Source organism: Meriones unguiculatus, chromosome 3 (genome assembly GCF_030254825.1).
Source record: "Meriones unguiculatus strain TT.TT164.6M chromosome 3, Bangor_MerUng_6.1, whole genome shotgun sequence".
NCBI lineage: Eukaryota > Metazoa > Chordata > Mammalia > Rodentia > Muridae > Meriones > Meriones unguiculatus.
Genome location: NC_083351.1, coordinates 28,826,622 through 28,846,404, shown reverse-complemented (window position 1 = coordinate 28,846,404; position 19,783 = coordinate 28,826,622). Strand labels below are relative to the sequence as shown.

The 19,783-nt window shown below is 50.1% G+C and overlaps 1 protein-coding gene across 1 annotated transcript; it reads left to right on the top strand.

Moving 5' to 3' along the window:
• Positions 1-14,074: 14,074 nt before the first annotated feature.
• On the top strand, positions 14,075-15,410 carry Cited4 (Cbp/p300 interacting transactivator with Glu/Asp rich carboxy-terminal domain 4). Its single transcript, XM_021639493.2, has one exon. The coding sequence runs from the start codon at positions 14,393-14,395 to the stop codon at positions 14,930-14,932; it is 540 nt and encodes a 179-aa protein (XP_021495168.1). The 5' UTR covers positions 14,075-14,392; the 3' UTR covers positions 14,933-15,410.
• The last annotated feature ends 4,373 nt before the right edge of the window (positions 15,411-19,783 follow it).

Here is a 19,783-nt window from a genome sequence, read left to right as displayed (position 1 = left end):
CCAGGAAATCTAAGCAAGCCCAGCTTTTATCTTTGGACCTGTAGCTCCCAAGCAGGGGCTGCCTCATTATAAGCAGCAGCAGCCATGGAAAGAAGAGTCATCAAATGGGGGAGAGGGATTAGCCCACCTCTAGAGAGTTACCCCAAAATGTCCTGACAACTCTGTGCCCAGGCAATGGCATTCCTTCCAAAGAAGGAGAAGACAGAGGAGAGGGCTTCTGCCGGGGCAGAATCCCATTGGCCTCTTTCCGAGCCCCCTGCCACCCCTTTAACATTTAACACTGTGTTGGTAGCTGCCTGGCAGGAGGCTGCTGGGGAAAAGGTGTTCTGGGGACACAGGACACGGGGTTGTAGACATCAACTTTCCCAGGATTCCTTGAGGAAAGCCATTATTTCCTTGGGCCTAAGAAGCTTGACCACATAGCCTTGAAGTCCTCTCAAGAGTAAGAAAGTCTGAGGCATCTGGACCTTCATGTCCAGAATCTACACTCTAAAAATCTTTTTGTCCAGTAGGGCACGATGGTGCATGCCTGTAATCCCAGCACTTGGAGAGGCAGAGGTAGGTAGATCTCTGAGTTCAAGGCCAGCCTGGTCTACAAAGTGAGTCCAAGACAACCAAGGCTACACAGAGAAACCCTGTCTCTAACAAAACAAAACAAAACAAAATCTCTCTGTCCAGTATGGCAGCCTCTGATCCCATGTGGTGAATGAGTATTATGACAGGTGGGGAATCAAAACTGTAGTGTCTGGCGAGATGGCTCAGTGAGTAAAAAGGTGCTGCCACCAAGCCTGACAACCTGAATTCAGCCTCTGAGATCTGCGTGGTGGAAAGAGAAAGCCGAGTCTTGCAAGCTGTCCTCTGACCCCCACACATCTGAGAAGGCACAAACACACAAACACACACAATTAAATAAATGTTCTTAAAAAGGGTGGTGTAAGTAATAAACAAATATCAGCTTTCAAGATTTAGTACAAAAACCCATGATAGCTTTACATCCTGGGGCCAGAACGTGGCTGGGTAGAGCAGTGCTTGCCTAGCATGCACAAGGCCCTGGGTTTGATTGGCAATAATAGTAATAAGAGTTGTTGTTATTATTAATTTTTAAATTAATTAAATATTGTAATGATTTTATTTTGGATGAAAGGGGTTAAATTAAACGTGCCATTGAAATCCATTTCACTCATTTCTTTTTTCCTTTTAAAATGCGGCTACCAGTAGGGCTTCATTGCTTAGTTGGCTAAAACACCTATCTAGTAAAATGTGGCCACTTGAACATTTCCAATTGCGTGTATGAGTCACATTTAGATTTTTATTACACAACTTTGATTAAAGAGCCAGGAGTCATCCCGCTGAGCCAAGACTTCTTCCCTGGTCTCCATGCACTGGGGTATGGAGCGCTTTCTCTTTTCCCAAGAAGGGGACCCCAGACCTTGGAACTTTGTGAGAGGTGCCGTTTTCTTCCCCACAAGAATTCCATCCCAGTTTTCCTTATTCCCCTCAAGGTGCTATTTGCTCAGAGCATGAAAAACAGAGACCATCTCCCATTGCTACTCTTCTTTCACCAAAATGATTAAGATGCAGCTGGGAAATTTCCCCCTGAGGGTAGTAGCTCCTGGAAGCCTCAGAACCTCGCTGCCCAGAGGCACCTTGGTGGCTCCTTACTGCCCAGTCCTGCTCCCTTAGTAGTGTAAGCCAGGGGCAGGGGGACTCAAACCCCTGCCTGCCTCCTATCGGCCCAGCCAGGACTGCTCTGGGCGGGACATCCAAGAGAGCACATTATTCTCTCTTTGGGAATTGGCACAGTCCTGGAAGAAGCAGCCATGGTCACACCACAAGACGGCTAGAGGTGACCACACAGCACCCTTTTGCTGGGTAAGAGATGGTCCTTAGGGAGACTGGGGAGAGAGATAGATAGGGTGTCATATGAGAAAGAAATCAAGCTTGAGCCCGGGAGTTAACAGCAAGCCTGAGGAAAACTCCTTCACTGGAGGCTTAAAATCATGGCTAGCCAGTGACTTGCTGAGTAACCTTGAACATTCGCCTCCCTGACTGATGAAATTCCTTCCACTGAATTGAACCAGTTCCTGGCAATGTCCACCTACTGTTCCTAGACCCTTCCACACCTTCCAGTGTCGTCAAGTAGAGATCTGAATGCAGTGGGATTAAAAGCTCTCAGTCTCCGCATCTCTGGGCTAGTACCCAGTTCCTCCTGTGGAGGGTTCCCATCCTGCCCAGCCCTCAGCCCTTCGGATCTCCCCAGAACACTAGTCTGAGAGAAAAGTGGAGCAATACGGTTATTAAGGGTGCAGGCTCTGGAGTCAGGCAGCCTTGGGAAGAATTTGGGCCACACTTCCCTCCGTGATCTGGGGCAAGTTGTTTCTACTCTACCTGCCTCTAAGAAAAGAGGATAACTGCTCTGATCCACCTGTCGCATTATGAATCTAAAGTCAGTTAAGCTCAGAGCAGAGCCTGGCTCCTGCTTCAGCTCATCACTGGTTAATTTTCCAGGACGGTACTTGACCTAAGTTAGGCCAGTGAGTTTCTTCCCAGGGGTGTGTTAGGCATGGAATATAAAGAAAGAAGTTGGGTTTTTGCCGTTACCTGAAGTAGCAAGGCATAAATGTGCAGATGGAAAGCAGCTGTGACAAAAAGGAAGTTAATATGCAGAAAACAAATCAAAGATAAGAGCTCCCACCTGACCTTGAGGCCTGTCCATCCTGGCCTGTGGCAGTTATCATTCTCTTTATTGTAAAAACTTCCTGTTAGCACACCTTTCATCCCAGCAGAGGCAGAGGCAGGCAGATAGCTGTGAGGTTCGAGGCCAGCCTGGTCTACAGAGCAAATCCAGGACAACCACGGTTACACAGAGAAACCCTGTCTTGAACAAACAAACAAACAACAACAAAACTGCCTGGCAGAAGCAACTAAAAGAGGGAGGAGTCTGTTTTGTCTCAGTCTAAGAAGGGGTAAGGCCCATCACAGCTGGAAGGCAGGGCAGTGGAGCATGGACCCGGCCCAGGGTCCACAACCAGGAAACAGAGAGAGAGATGAATGTCTAATGCTCTGCTTGCTTCCTCTTTTGTACCCAATATGGGCCCTCAGCACATGGGACAGGGATCAGTACTCAGGATGGGCTTTCTCTCCTCAGATAAACCTCTCTACAGACACCTTCCGAGACACACCCAGAGGTGAGTTTCCAGGGTGATCTCGGTCAAGTCGACAATGGAAACCATCATACCATCTTCCTATAACTTTGTTGTTTTAAAATCAGCTAGCTTCTGCTGAGTAATGACAGTACCCTTACGCCTCAAAGCAGGGACCAGCTACTCATGGCTCTGCACTGTGGCTTTCCTGGGCTCAGCAAGGAGCTTCATCTGCCTGGATGTCCTGGGTCTATTCGTGCAGCTGCAGTCCACTGGGAGCCTAAGCAAGGCTGGATAGTCCAGGACAGCCTGAAGCTGACCTAGCATTTCCTGAATGTTTCTCCATGTGCCAGGTGCTGTGGAAAATACCGGAGTGGGAGATTTGTTTGTTTTCAGTTTTTCGAGACACAATTTCTCTGTGTGGCCTTGAGCTCACAGGGATCCACCTGCCTCTGCCTCCCTGAGTGCTGGGGTTACAGGCCCAGCTGAGTGTGAGAGTTTTTACTGAGTTCCTGGTTTGCGCAGATAGAAACAGGAAGTGTAGTGCACTCAGTCCTCCCAGATGTTCAGGCAGACCGTTCCCATTTTATAAATGAAGACGTTGGGACGCAGAGAGAAGGCATTGGCTTCCCTAACATTTCATCTATAAAAGATTGGTTTTCCTGGGCGATGGTGGCACACACGTTAGTCCCAGCACTCAGGATGGCAGAGGCAGGCAGTTTGAGACCAGCCTGGTCTACAGAGTGAGTTCCAGGACAACCAGAGATACACAGAGAGACCCTGTCTGGAAACACCCCCTCCCCCGAAAAATTTATTATTATTTTTTAATTATGTGTGGCTGTGCACAGAGGCCAGCAATGTAAGATGCCATGGCACTGGAGTTATAGTTGTGAGCCACCTGATATGGGATCTGGGAATCAAACTCGGGTCCTTTAGAGAAGCAGGGAGACCCCTAACCACTGAGCCAGCGTTCCAACCACTCCAGTCTCTCATGTATCAAGACTCTGAGGTAAAATGTCAACCTATGACTCAGGAGTGTTCCCAGGCACTGTACCATCCTAACCGTTCCCACATAAAACAGCCTTGTCCTACTCAGAGTGTTGCCATGGCAACTGAATGGACGCAGCACCCATAGTACAAGATTGAGTGGCAGCCATTCAGTCAATGGCCCCTTTACCTGTTCTGTGCATCAAGCAGGTACTAGGGACATAGATATGACTAGACAGGGAAGGAAGAAGCTGTGGTATGAAGGAAGGAATGAGACCTGCCTAGTTTGGGCTCTCCCCTGCCATCTTTATCAACTTGATTCTCTGAGGCTGGTGAGACAAGGCCTCTCAGAGCAGACTCCCCTTTCCATAGCTATACCAGGCCTCTGAGTCTGGGTTCGCAGTGAGTCCCCAGGGCCGTTAGGGACTGAGTGGGCAGAGAGGTTCTGCCGATGGCATTCAGTAGAGAAGGGCTACTAGGGTAGACCCCAGCAACAGATGTCCAGGCCATCGTTAGGGGAGAGTTAAGGATCCTGAGGCATTCTCTAAGCCTGACTACCAAGGTGGGCGCTGAACATCTCTGGATACCAGGTTAGAAGTAATGGCTTCTGAGGGCAGGTGACGCGCTTGTCATGATTGTAAGCAGATCTGAAACTCGTGGGCCTGCAGGAGCAGAATCTGCCAGCCCAGAGCAGAGACGCCAGAAGTTGGGGCACCACGTGCCCACAGACCTGGTCTCTGTGGAATGCCTGGGCACTGTGGACACAGAAGGAATAGGAGGGGGAGGCTGACCTTGGAACAAACTGGTCCCTCGGCAAGTTCTCACTCCACCCTTTCTGTGGTTCCCACGAGCTGAGGAGCAGCTCCTTTCTACAGACAGGCTCCTTTCTGTCTGTAGAATGAGGATAGACGTCTGCATCTTAGTGCATCTTGGGACAGCTGAAGCATGTCAGGGCTGTATCAGAAGAGACTAGGAACATCCCTGACCCCAGGGCAGTAGTCCACAGGAGGAACTGGGCAATGGCCGGTAAGCCATCAGGAATCCAGCTGGACTCCCTCTCTGCCCCACCTGCTCCTTTTCCTCCCTACCAATTACCTCAGCCCTCTGCCTCCATAGACAAGCATCTCCCATTTATCTGCTATCTGTGGCAAAAGCTGGATGTCCCTGTGGGGGTGGTATTCAGGTTAGCTGCTGTCTTCTAGGCATTATTCCAAATTTCCAGAGGGAAAGAATTCAGCCCGAGTTGAATCTGTGTTCCACTCTAGTCTGAGGGCTGTGGCCAGAAAAAGTGGGTCACAGGTGCAATGGGGAGCCTCAGGAATAAAAAGAGAAAGGGGACATTTCAGAGAGCATCACCACGATCAAGAGAGGCCCCTGCGAGGGTTCTCATGTGGCTGGAGTGAGACTGTATGCATCAGTCTCCTGCCCACAGCTAGCCCCATCACATGAGGGTCTTAGGTCAGCTCTCCTGGAAGCAGAGCTCTCAGGAGAAGAGGGAGGAAGAGAAAAGAGGAATGAAAATCAAGGCTGTGGTCCCAGCCTCAGGGAAGGCTAGAGCACCCCCTACCCCATAGTCAGGTACACACCGAGTCCCCAGAATTATCAGGGATGGAGATAGCAGAAGGTTCTGCAGAGGGCCATTCGGTAGAGAAGGGGATCTGGGATCTGAACTCAGTTAGACCCGGTAGCTGCTGTGACAGAGAGTCCTGACATCTTGCGTTTTTAATCCATACACACAGCCCCATGAACACGTCTCACTCCTTCCCATTTTCCTCTCTTTCCTATATGTCTAAAGATTTTTTTAAATCAGTTGTTTGCCCGCTGTTTCCCTGGGTTTTGCATGCATGGATTTAAACAGCCACAGACCGAATATTCTCCGCAGAACTGTGTTTGTGCTAACCACGCAGAGAAACTTTCCGTTCATATTCCCTAAACAACAGCTTACAACTGTTGTTTATGCTTTAGGTATAAAAAGAGATGACTTAATAGCTGTGTGTTATTGACTTAATGCTCTAAGTTATTGATTTAAAGATATAAGTTATTGACCTAATGCTCTCGGGTACTTGCACTATTCCTTTTTTGATGCAGAGTCTCTTTATGTGGCACTGGCTGTCTCAGAACTCATCCTATTTGCACCATTTTACATAAGGGCTTTGAGAACCTTTGTATGTGTGATAACATGTGCTTTCATAGTGTATGCTTTTTACATACTGTATATCATCACACAAAGTGTACACGAGCATACCTATCACCATAAGAAACGAACCCGTGAAAACACACATTACAAATTCCCAGCAGAATTCTAAGGATTCAGTTTGATTGTTGCCTCGTTGCTGACTTTACTGTGGGTATCTGAGCCCCTGTCCCCCTCTTCATCTCTTTTCAACAGATGACAGGGTTGTGGGTCACCAGAGTGACCTCTGGATTCCTCTTGAAAACCAACATGCTCCCTGGCCTCACATTCTCATGGTCTGACCCTTGCTTGCCTGTCTGATCATTTGGACTCACCAGCCTCCAGCCCTCAGTCCTTCCTTAGGAGTTCCAATCTGCCAGTTCCTTCCCTCCCAAGCTTTTCTGCATACAATGCTCCTTGGCCTAAAATATGTTCCTGCTCTCCTTCAGAACTCAGCACAATGCCACTGTAGTAGTTAGTTTCCTTCCTATTACTATGAGAAAACACCATGACCAAGGCAACATATTAAATAAAATCTTTAATGTGGCTTATGGTTCCAAAAGGTTAGGGTCCATGATAGTAATACAAAGGCATGGTAGTTGAATCAGCTGAGACTTCACATCTTGAACCAAAATCAGGAGGCAGAGAGAGATAACTCGAAATGGAACCAGTCTTTTGAAACCTTAAAGCTCACCCCAATGACACACCTCCTCCAACCAGGCCACACCTCCTAATCCTTCTAAAACAGTTCCGCCCACCGGGGACCACGTATTCAAACATATGACCCTTTGGAAGCCATTTCCATTCAAACCACCATGGCTACTTGTGAATGGGACTTTCTCCAACCCCTTTCTTTTTTAGTTTCTTCTTCAGTGCTACATAGACTATGTACAGTGCTACATAGACAGGGTCTATGTCATCCAGGCAGACCTTAACTCAATATGTAGTCAAAGATGACCTTAAACTTCTGGTCCTCCTGCCTTCACCTTCAAATGCTGGAATCACAGGTGTGCACCACCGCTGGTTCATGCAATGCTGAGGCTTGTCACTTAGCTGTGTGTTCCACTGTGGTAGGGAGCGGTTGGCATACAGCAGGAGTTCAGGATGTATCTTTGCGTGAACGAATCAGTCAGTGGATGGATGAGTCTGTTGTCATGCCTCAGCAATTCTCACACCCACCCATTCTTTCCTCTAGAGAGAGAGAACACTCTAGGAGCAGCACCCTTCTCCACTCAGAACGCTTCTGTGGCCCCTCTTCCCCTAAGGCAGTGGTTCTCAACCTTCCTAACGCTGTGACCCTGTAATACAGTCCCCTTATGTTGTGGTGACCCCCAACCATGAAATTATTTTCGTTGCTACTTCATAACTGTAATTTCCCTACTGTTATGAATCATAGTGTAAATATCTGACATACAGTATGTCAGATATGTGACTCCTGTGAAAGGGTTATTCAATGCCCCCCTCAAAGGGGGTGACAACCCACACTGCCCTAAGGAGTCATGGTGAATAACTGTGGGTCAGAAGTTAGAAAAGCCCGCCTCACGTCCTACCCTTGCACTTGCTGGCTGGGTAATGTCTCTCAGAGGCTCAGTTCTTGTTTATAAAACGAGTGAAGCTCTCCTGCCATTTCTCCTTCCTGAGCTACAGTGAGGCCCAGAGAGCAGTGTGTGGCGATCTCCATCACAGCATGCCCTCACCTTCCAGGCTTGCCCCACCCCCTAAACACAAACGCCCAGTTATTCCAGCCTGGCCCCGGGGGCTTGGCACTTCCCAAAGCTTGCCCTGCCCAGTCACAGCTTCCCTGTGCCCTTGGCTGTCAAAGCCCACTCCCCTGCCTCAGCCTGACCATCCATGAGGCTTTGTGCTGTGCTCACCTCATGCTATCCCACACATACTGCTCCATGCAGATGAGACGCTGCTAGGGAGTGAGACCTCACAGTCAGGGAGAGCCATCTCTACCTTCCGAAGAACCTTGGGCTGCTACAGAGGTCCCACGGTGCATAGAGGGCACAGGTTCCAGCTAGACTCCACACCACTGTCCTTAGCACAGGCCATGACTCTTCTTCTCTGTAGCAGTTTTCTCATCTACAAAATGGGCAACCCTTCCTTGTAGGGTTGCTGTGGACATTAAATAAGTTGGTTCCTGGAAAGAGCTCCATACAGTATTTGGTACACAACAAGTGCTCCTTTAGCATTAGCTATTATTATTGTTGTTCCATCATCATCATCATCATCATCTCCTGTCCTCGGGTTTGAAAAATAGCTGCCACTCCTCTAGGCAGCTCATCTCCCTCTCCAGCTGAAAAAGAGGAAACGCAAAAGAAGATAGTGCTGGCTGAAGCTGTGCAGGCTTTGGTTGGTGGTGGGTGGTATGTTCTGTTTCCCAATTAAGATGGAAGTTGCATAACATTGAAATGAACGATTTTAGAGGGAAAAATTCCATGGTGTTTAGCACATTGACCCTGTTCTGCATCCAGAATCCATATCTAACGAGCAAAGCGTCTCACCCTGCCAAAAGAAAACCTCATTCCCCGTTCTCCCATCTCCCAGCCTTCGGCAGCCATAGAGCTGTGCTGAGCCTCCGTAGATTTATTACTTCTTGACAACTCCATCCACTTCCAGGGTGCCTCACTGAGGCTTCTCGGGTTATTCCTCATTGTCCAGGAGTGTGTCTCATTTTTACCTGAGCACAGTGCTGCCCTGGAATTTTTTATTTTATTTTATTTTTTTTAATGCAGCGTCTCACCAGATAGCCCAGGTTGGGCTAACTCTTGAACTCCTGGTCCTAATGCCTCAGCCTCCTGATCAAGTGCGAGCCACCAAGCCAGTTTGATTTTTCTTGTTCTACATTTGAATACTCAGAGACTTGCAATCATATTTTACTCATTTTGAAGACACACGGGTTATTTTTTTTGCAGATTTTTGGGGGAGTAAGATTGTCTTAAATTGATAGTATTTCCAGGCGGTTTCAGGTGCCTAAGTGAAACGGTTAATCCCCTGCCCTCACGGAGCTGGCACTCACATAAAGGCTTTGCAGATAAGCAATTAAACAATAAATACGTGAACTGTGTAGCGCGTTCAGATATAAATGCTTAAAAAAATAAAAAGCAGAGCAAGGTGAGTCCCATCCCAGAAACAGAGCAGAGACAGGGTGCCCTCATCACATAATGGTTCTCTTGCCATTTAACACATTACTCCAACACTGAGCAATTCCAAACATGCACATTTTGATACCTACATTGCCGGGAAGGGGGGAGAATCAGGAATCCAGAAATCGCTTGAATCAGACATTTAAAAGCTTGATTGGAGCTGCGGGTTCCTATTGAAGATGGTTGACAAACGCAAAGGCTGGTGGGAGGCTGTTATGCCAGGATGGCTGTTGGCAGGAAGCCATGGTTCTTTGTCCTGTGGGCCTTTCCTTGGCTGCTTGAGTGTTTCCACATCACGTCAGCTCACTTCCCCCAGAGCACGTGATTGTTTCCAGGAAAAAAGCCAAAGCCAGATGCAGCAGCACACACACCTGTAGTTCCTATACTTGGGAGGCGATGGCAGGAGGATTAGGATTTGAAGGCCACCCTCAGCTACACAGCAAGTTTGAGACCAGCCTGGGCTACTCCATGAGACCCCATCTCAAGAAGGTGGGGGGTGGGGGGAGAGGGAGATGGGGAGAGGAGGAGGAGAGCACATCACAGCATCTTTCATGCCCTAGCCTTAGAAGCATCTTCATCACTCACTCTGTCCCACTCGTGAGGAGCGAGTCCTGCCGTCTCTTCCGTATTCAGAGAGGGGGAAGTGAAGACAGGAATGCTAAAGAACTTGTGGACATGTCAGAGAACCACTGCGATTAACTAGGGCTGTCAGGATAAGAGAAAGGGGACATCTGAGTAAAGACGGGGTGGGCTAGGGTATTAGCCAAGCTGACGTAGAGGAGGAGACAGCATTCCAGGCAGAGCAAGCCATCAGAACTGTGGGCCTGGAACTTCAGGCATGCTGGCAACAAAGAGAAAGAGCGTGGACCCTGGGAGGCCAAAGGCTCTGGATAGGGGTGCCACATTCCCTCCTCCATCAGCAGCTGAATGAGGTTGAGTCGTCGCTTCACTTTACTCCTCTGTGAAATGTAATGGTGGCACAGGTTGAGTCTCTAATGTGCTTAGGAGCAGAAATGCTTCAGATTTGGGAGTTTATTCCATTTTGCAATATTTACATAGGCTTAAGCATTTTTAATATAAAATTTTAAAGGTGTAGCTGGGAAGAGAAGGCGCAGTGGTTAAAAGCACTTACTGTTCTTGTGAAGGACCTAGGTTCAATTCTCAGCACCCAGATAGTGGCTCGTAACTACCATTAACTCCATCCAAATCCAGGGGATCGGAAGCTCTCAATTGACTTCCAAGGGCACCATGCCTGCAAACATACAAGCAGGTATGATATCCTGAGAGCTCAGATCCTCAACACCCGCAAAGAATGCTAAGTGTGACGGTATAAACCTGTAATCCCAGAGCTGAGGAGGCAGAGACAGGAGGCTCTGTGGGGCTTGCTGGCCAGCCAGCCTAGCACAGTCAGAGAGCTCTAGGTTCAGGGAGAGGCCCTGTCTCAAAATACAAAGCAAGGAGGAAAGCAATTGAGGAACTTGAGGAAGACACTGAATGTCTACTTCTGGCCTTCACACACACACACACACACACACACACACACACACACAATGCTCTAAAATCTGTAACTTGCTGAAAACGACATCATGATGGTTGTTAGCTCCTTCCGCAGACCCCACATGGCTGACAGCCTTTCCTCTTTCCTTTTCTTCATTTCCTCTTCTTTCGTTTTGTTGAGACAGGGTCTCACACTATAGCCCATGGTGACCTTGAACACTCACCAGTCCTCCTGCCTCAGCTTCCATTTGACGAGATTACAGCCTTGCACCCTCGTTCCTGACTCTTCTTCTTGCCTCTGCCCCAACCACTCAGTCCCACTGAGGCTTAGTCTCCCTCCTGCTGAGTCCCCCAGCGAATCTGCAACCTGCATCCTCCTCTCATGTCTGCCTGTTGGCCCCTTACACTTCCTGATATTCCCATCCTACCCTCACTTTCCAGCATGCAAGGTCTCGCTTTATTTTGTTGTTTATCTTACATATCCAAGTATTTAATGGGTCTGTGTGCCTGTGTGTTACATATGTGTGCATATGTTTAAGTGTGTGCATACAATGCATTCAGAAGCCAGAGGGTGAAGTCTGATGTCTCCCTCCATTTTTACATATATTTATTTATTTGTGCGTGTGCGTGCATATGTTCCATGGGATGCATGTGAAGGTCAAAAAGCAACTTTTGGAAGTTGATGCTGCCTTCTCTCATGAGTCCCGGGGATTAAACTCAAGCTGTCAGGCTTGGTCGCAGGCACCTTTGCTTGCTGAGCCATCTCACTGGACTCCACCTTTCTTTTTGAGACAGGGTCTCTGCCTGGATTAGAAGTTTGCAGATTAGCCTAGTCCAGCTGGGCAGCAAACCCTAAGGTCCTCTTCCATCCACCTCCTCTGCACCATGATTACACACACATGACTCCATCTCACCTTTTTATGTGGGTGCTGGGAATCCAAACCCAGACCCCCAAGTTTGCATAGCCAGTACTCGACCTGTGCAGCCACCTCCACAGTTCCCCTAATGAGCTGTTAACCCAGACTCCAACACTTAACGCACCAAATGCATGTACAGTTATATTGTGGCCACAGCGTCTGCAAATTCATGACACTCTCAGAAAATCTCACAACCTTGAAAGTTTGAAAGTCGGAAGTTGATTAATGTCTCGTGTAGTGTGGACATTTCATATTTGTTTAACAAATTAATGAACTTTAAAAAAAACTTATTTTCATTGTGTGTGTGTGTGTGTGTGTGTGACATGTACATAGGTACCCACAAAAGCAAAAAGAGGGCGTTGGATCACCTGGGGCTGGAATTAAGGGTGGTTGTGAGCTGCCCGGTGTAGGCAGTGGGAACGGAATTCAGGTCATCTGGAGGAACAGCAAGCTCTCTGAAGTGCTGAGCCATTTCTCCAGCCCCGGATTAAAGAACTTTTTAAAGCATTATTCACATACACGTTTTCTAAAAGGGAAACTGTCTCGTGATGCAACCACTACCAAATGACGGATTCCTTAGCTCGGCTATGTAGGGACGATTTTTTTCAACACAGTCTTGGGATTCAAAACCACCCACAGTCCAAGCACTAGAGAGGCAGCCGAGCAAGAAGAGCAACTGCAAGGCCAGCCTGGGTTACCCAGCAAGGCCCTGTCTAAAATAACAAGCAAACTCTCAGTGTCTGGCTCAGAAGGTTAGGGTTCCCTCCAGCCATGCACACCCCCAGATGAGGGGGAGGTCTAGTCAGGTTTAGGAATTTCTGTGTGGAGCCTTATCTGACGAGAGATAGCCCAAGGCCTTTATTACTCCAGGCTGGGAAAGGGGGGAAGATTTGTGACCCCCCCATGCTCTTGGGCACCCAGGCAGGGACCACCAACTTTCTTTCACAGAGGGAACCCCACGGAATCAAGTGATGACGCCACCCCCACCCAACAGCCAAGGGTCACACGCCTCCGGGTGGCAGAGGTCTGATTAGAACTCAGGCTCCCCTGAGCTTCCCTGCTAAACGTTTCCCCTCAACACCGGATAGATAAACCAGGGTTCCAGGAAGTCCAGAGGCTGCTGCCGGGGAGGGGAGGCAGAAGAGGCAAAAACCAACACGTGTAAGTCAAGGTTCAAGGTCTCCTGGCCTCCCTGTGGCTCAGTGCGTAAGACTAATTTTTTTACAGAGGACCCCTGCGGTCACTTTTTCTTTGGGTGCCTGTGTCTCCTTACCTGCAAAACAGGGCTAAAAATTTATACCCAACCCCCCCCCCCAGAAAGATGTTTGTAGAATGTAAAGCCCTCTAAAAATCCAGGTTAGGATTACTGTGATCCAAAGAAGGTGTGAAAATCCTCCACTGGAAGGTCATTAGAACCAACCCTATATCCAACCCTTAACTCAGTTAAGGAACATTTGCATATGTATATGCCAGGCACTGTGGAGGGCTCCTTACACACAGCCTCAGCTAACCCTCACCATAAGCGCGTGTGGTCTTGCCAGCATTCTACCGAGGAAGAAGCCGCAGCTTGGTGAATGAGCTGCAATTCACGCCATCATTCGCTCATTCATTCCACTTTAACTGAAAGCCAGCTCTGGGCCAGGCTGCGGGCCAAGTGCTGAGGGCAAGAAGACGAACAAGTCCTTCAGGAGACATGCCCATAAATTATTTTAATAACAACTCGGGACATGCTTCAACAGACAGAGCACAGTGAGAGCCAGAGAAGAAGCAACAGGCTCCCTGGGGATTGTGGGGACAGAGAGCCAACCTCTCCAAACGACCCTGCTTCACTGAAGTGAAATACAAAGTCTTGGGTTTGAATCTTAAAAGGCTTGTGTGTTTCCAGGAAATCTCTTCTGCCTCTGAGGCTCGATCTGAAAAATTAAGAAGTTGAGTGGACCCCAAGCTCCAGAAGCTCCAGGAATTGGCCCTCCCACTTCATCTTCTTGCAAATTCAAGCTACTCCCACATCCCCCGCTAACCAGAACCCGAAGGCCTTCTTCACTGAGCCCCAGAGTAATGTCAACCACTCAGCGCCACCAAAAAGCATTTGCAACCTGGGACCCCCGCTGGAGGCCCAAGGGGCGGAGCTCTGGTAAGGGGCGGAGCTCTGGTAAGGGGCGTGGCCTAGGCATCGTTGGAAGGGCCCAAGACACGGCCAGGAGGGATTAGCCCAGCCAATGACAGACAGGGGGCGTGGCGATCCCGCCTCCTGCCATAAGAAATCGCCGGGTTCCGAGACTTGCACGAAAGTCTGCGAACCCTCCGCACTAGCGGCGATTGCTTCTCTCGCGGCCAGTCCCTACAGCCCGTGGGGCAGCTCAGGAGAGAGGAGATCCGGGAGACCCCGGGGGAAGCGGTGGACGAATCCGATTGGGTCTTCCTTTGCCTGGCTGAATTACAGGGACGCCAAGGTGCTCGGGTCTCCCACCCAAGAGGAGCTGCTGGCCGGGACCCCGGGCGCTCGCTGACAATCCGCCCGCTGCCATGGCCGACCACCTGATGCTCGCCGAGAGCTACTGCCTGCTGCAGGTGCCGCCGCACGCCCACGGCCCGCACGCGCCCCGGACTGTGCAGCCGTACGCAGGCCAGGGCATGGACAGTGGTCTGCGGCCGCGGGGGGCTCCTCTGGGACCGCCGCCGCCACCCGGGTCCCTGGCCTACGGCTCCTTCGGGTCTCCGGTCTCCTTCCAGCCCTTCCCCGTCGCGCAGCCGCCGAGCGCCGGCAGCGCGCACCTGCAGCCTGCAGCCACGCCGTCCCCGGGCCGCATCCCGGCGCCCCCGGGAGCCGCCGGAGGCCCTTCACCTCTGCAGCCGGCGCCCGGAGCAGCGTCAGCGCCGCCGCCGCCCCCCGCCCTGGGCTGCATGGACGCGGAGCTCATCGACGAGGAAGCGCTGACGTCGCTGGAGCTCGAGCTTGGGCTGCACCGCGTGCGCGAGCTGCCCGAGCTCTTCCTGGGCCAGAGCGAGTTCGACTGCTTCTCGGACCTGGGGTCCGCGCCGCCCGCCGGCTCGGTGAGCTGCTGAGAGCGGCCGCCTAGGGTCGCTAAACTCTGCGTCCGGCGGCCCGGCCCGCACACATCCTCCGTGAGGGTGGAGGCGCCGGGGTTACGCGCCGAGACGACTCCGGCCCGCCGTGGTTGCCTGCCTTGCCTGCAGGCCCGCCTCCTGCTGTGTGACAGCTGCGTCTTGCTTCTCTTACCCAAGCCTCAGCGGTCAAATGGAGGGGACTGAACCAGCCTTCGGATTCCACGTTCTTGAATTCTGTGCTCTCCTTCCCGCCCCCTCCTCCCAATCTGAGCCATTGCAGGCCTCTGCCTGACCTTCCTTCTTGTGCAGCCCACTAACCGGGTCTCCAGAGCCATCTCCCTGATTCTCTATCTTCCCTGGGCCTCTGGCCTGCGGGGGGCGGGGGGGGGGAAGGGAAGGTTTTACACCTAAGTGCTGCAGAGTGAAACGATGCTCTCAGTGTCCTCTAAAACCAAAATAAAACTGGGTTGCTTTAGTTTTGAGTTTCCATTTCCTTTTCATCCCACTGTCAATTACCTATAACTTGGAAAAACACCTGAGGCTGTGAGTGGCCCAAAGCGGGATGGAGGTCACCGAATTCCAGCAGCACAAAGGACAGAAAACTTAATAGTTTTTTTTTTTAATGTCTTGAGAGTTGTGCAATTGTGTCATAACCTAGGAGTCCCAGGCTGTTGACAGGCCAGTTGCCAGCTTAGCCCATTGGATTTTCCAGCTACCAGGACTCCGGAAACTGGATGGTACCTGAAGATCCAGGCAGCCCTTGCTTTGGACAGAGACAGTGTCATTTGTCCATGATACTGCCCCTTCCGGGTTTCTTGGAGGGAGGTGGTCTTGATGTTAATTGCCATACCTTTATGTGTGTGTGTTAGCAGGGATTGAAACCAGAGCCTCACACATACTTCATGAGATTACTATAGCACATGGTCAGACTCAGCAGATTGTAGAGATGGTTATGCTGCAAATTGATGCATGAGGAATCATAGCCCATTGGAACATGAAAGAGAGTTGTCCAGAAAACAGGTGGAATAGGTTCAGCTGGTTGGGGCGGAGGTCATGTCAGCTTCAGGGAGGAGGTGACATTTGATGCGATGAACAATATGGAGCAACAAATGTTTTAAGGAACAGGACAAGACCTTGATTCAGAGGGAGGGCCGAATACCAGTCTGTGGGATCTATGATAAAGGCAAGGCGTATCTAGAACAGACAGGGGAAGAGCTAATGGTTTCCCGACAACTTTAGGTGGCCAGCTCAGTCCTCATTCCACAGGTGAGGGGTGTGGTGCTAGCCCAAGCCTGGCAAGATGTGGCCTTCAAGTCCAGATCTCCAGCACACCCTCTGCCATTCGCTCTGAAAAGATCTCCTAACTGTGTGCGAGGAAGGCTAGAAGTGAGGCTGTAGGCCAGGAGGAAGAGGCCTGCATCCCAGAGTGCTAGGGCCAGGCAGGGTGCATTCTCTAGGTGACAGCAAATTCCAGAGACTGCAGAGCAGTGCCACTGAGCCCCACTGTCTCCAAGTGCTTGGCCTTTGCCCTAGTGCCGTGTTCTCATGCAGATGACTTCAGCAGCTGTGAGTTATCCCAGGGTATGCTATGTGGGCACCAGCTCTAAAGCCTGTAACAAGGGCAAAGAGTGGGTGACGGGCGGTGTTTGTTAAATGAATTAAGTTCTACTCTTAGATCCCAGGGCCTTCTGGGACATATGGAAGGAAAAAAAAATAGAGTTGTCAATAGCCAACCATTAAGCTCATAGTCAGGATTGCCTAGGACCCCAGACCAGAGACAGAAACCAAGGAATTCAATTGGGACAGGGAGGTTTGGCCTGGGCTGGACACTACCTTGATTGCCTTTTCTTCGGGCCTCAGTTTTTCCACTAGTAAAAAGAGGCTAAAAATCCTTACCTGCTACTTTACAAGGCAATAATCCTCCCTGCAAGTGAGGGACTAGTTCAGAATGAGTTAATGAGCAGTTGGCCAACTCTCAATGCCTCCCAAGTAGAAGGGAATACAAAGACACCACACCAAGCCATACATGGCACCTCACCCCTGTAATCCAGCACTGAGGGTGCTGGGTTCGAGGTCAGTATCAGCTACAGTGAGTTCTGGACTAACCTTTTAAGATTCCTGTCTCAAAAGGAAAGAGGGAAGTGTTAGATAGAGTTTTAGGGTAGAGCACCTACAGGGTCCTGGGTTTAATTCCCAGGACCAAAACAAGGGCAGCCAAAAAACGCCAGCCAGCCTCCAAAGAGGAACTACTGACAAACTGATCAGCAGACAGATGGACAGAGAAGATAAGACCAGAACAGCTCACCAGGTCCTGGCCCTGCGAGCTGAAGGAGAAAGAGCAATGGGCTTGGAGTCTGTGTCTCCATATAATCAGTTCTAGAACAGTTCAGGAGCTGCCTGACTGCAAATAAAGTCCCTCCACCCTTTGAGTCTTCATCTTTCTGTAAGAACACAGCTTCCTGTGGTGTCTGTCACCTCTTCCTGAGAGTCTGCCTCCTAACACAGCCTGCTGGCCCTTCATCTGATGATCTCACTCTCCTGCCTGGGTAGCAACTGCCCAGGTCTTTAAATTTAGTTTTCCTAAAGCTAGGAACTCAGTCATGGCACAGACAAATCATGCTTCTTTTTCTTCCTCCTCCTCCTTCTCTTGCTCTTCTTCCTCCTCCTCCTATTTCCCCATGCCAACATTCTTTATTTTTCTTTATCTTTTATGACCATGGCCTTGTGTTTTTCTACAGTTAGAACCTCTCTGTAAATATGGGGTAAAAACCTCTGAGTAAATATGGGGTCCCAATTAACAGCATGACCACTATAGAGCTGCTGCTTGGCTAGTGAAAGCTTCAAAGGGGGTATGTGCCTGTAGTCTCAGCACTTGGGAGGTAGAGACAGGGAGATCAGGAGTTCAAGGTCATCCTTGGCTACATATTGAGGTTAGGGCCAGCCTTGAATACATGAGACCCCATCTCACAAAACAAAGAAGGATTAGAAAGATGGCTCAATGATTAAGAATGCTTCTCCTTCAGAGGACCAGAGTTCCCAGCACCTATACCATGAGGCTCCCAACTACCTAATTCCAGCTCTAAGGCTCTACCACCCTCTTTTGTCAGATACATACAAACAAATACACACCCACATGAAAAGCTGAAGTAGATGAAGTGTTTAGAACAGTGGAGTCTGTGCTTAATGCTCTTCTCCTTGAATCTTGACTTTGGGTGACATCTTTATCCTATAGCCATTAAGGAGGCTGCTTTAGTCACCTAGCAAAGGGTCCGTACAGTACAAGAATCAGACTGTTGGAAGCTGGGCTCCCCAGGAAGCAGACTCCGAGACAGTGTTCTGTTTGCAAGAGATTATTGTCTTGGGAATCTGTGCTGCACAAGGGAGGGGAGGGAAGCCCAAAGGAGCAGGAGTCACACAATGAGCAGGCGGCCAAGAGTCAGCCAGTCCCCTGCAGAGCTCTGAAGCTAGAAGGGCCCTTCAGAGTTGACCCAGGTTAGACCAGTTCGCTCCTCTATGCTCTGGTCCTCATCCGGCTTGGAATGTGGGCTGCCCTGGAATTGGCATGGCTCTTGCGGGGTATGGCAGGCCTCTCCAGGGCCTTCAGGGAAAGGCTGCCACTTCCCTGTTAGGGCAACAATGCCATGGAAGGGGACTTTGAGTGGCACAGTGTCCCCCCACAAACACCAGGGTCCTAACAGACGTCTCCTCACAACTCACCCGGCACCCCTTGGTCCCAAGTATCACCTTCCTTACTGAAGAACAACAGAAAGGCAATCAAATGTTCCTCCCAGGGTCTATGGTGCATGGGAGATCCTCACTAACAGCACTGCCATCATGGCTGACACCCTTCCAGCTCACAGTCATTGCTGAATAAATTAATGCGCAGCCTGATCTCAGCCTTTTCCCAGGCAGCTTAAGTGGTTTAGCTGATTATCCAGTGATCCGAAGGAGTTCCTTAATCCACCCTTGCCTAACTCTTCACGACACTTTGATGCTACAAGTGCTGGGTCAGGACTAGTGCCAACTAAAGACACCGTCAGCACCTCTGAGTGCCTACTGTGTGCAGGAATGATGGAGACAAACAGGGAGTGCCAGGAGAGACTCGGTCTATTCCAGCTTCCCCTTCACTATCTCACCCACCCTGTAAGGAGTCCTCCTGGGGAGTTTGTCTCCATTCCAGAGGTCAAGAAACTGGGGCACAGTGAATTGGGTCCAAGGCACACCCTCATTCTGCAGGGCCTGTCCCATGCCTGGGATGAATCTGGAGAAGGAATTGAATCTGAGTGAAAGAACAGATTCCGAGCCTGAGCTTGCCCCTTGCCCCTTGGTGCGTGTGAGATGCAGAGGTGGCTGGGCCTCCCCAGGCCTTGGTTTCTCTCTCTATGCAAGAGAAGAGTAACGCCAAGAATACACGTGCATGTTACCAGGACTCAGATGAGCTGGGTCCTGGGAACACATAGAAACTGGTGCATTGAGGGGCTGGAGAGCTGGTGCAGGGGCTAAGAGCACTGGCTGATGAGTTGAATTTAATTCCCAGCACCTGCATGGAGGCTCACAACCGTCTGAAACTCTATTTCTGATGTCTTCTTGGCCTCCATAGATGCTGCACGTATGTGGTACACAGACACTCACTCCTGCAAGCCAAACACTCATGCATATCTTAATAAACAAGGTTTGACGATGGATAGTCACAGCGTTATCCTGCAGCTGGTTTGGGCCGGGGGGGGGGGCTGCACACTTTGGGGTTTAAGGTCTGCTGAAGCACAAGACAAGAGACACATGGAGAATGCCCAGCAGCCCCTGCTGAGCAGTTTGGAGTCTAGAAGGTTAAGAGTTTGTGGTAAGGGT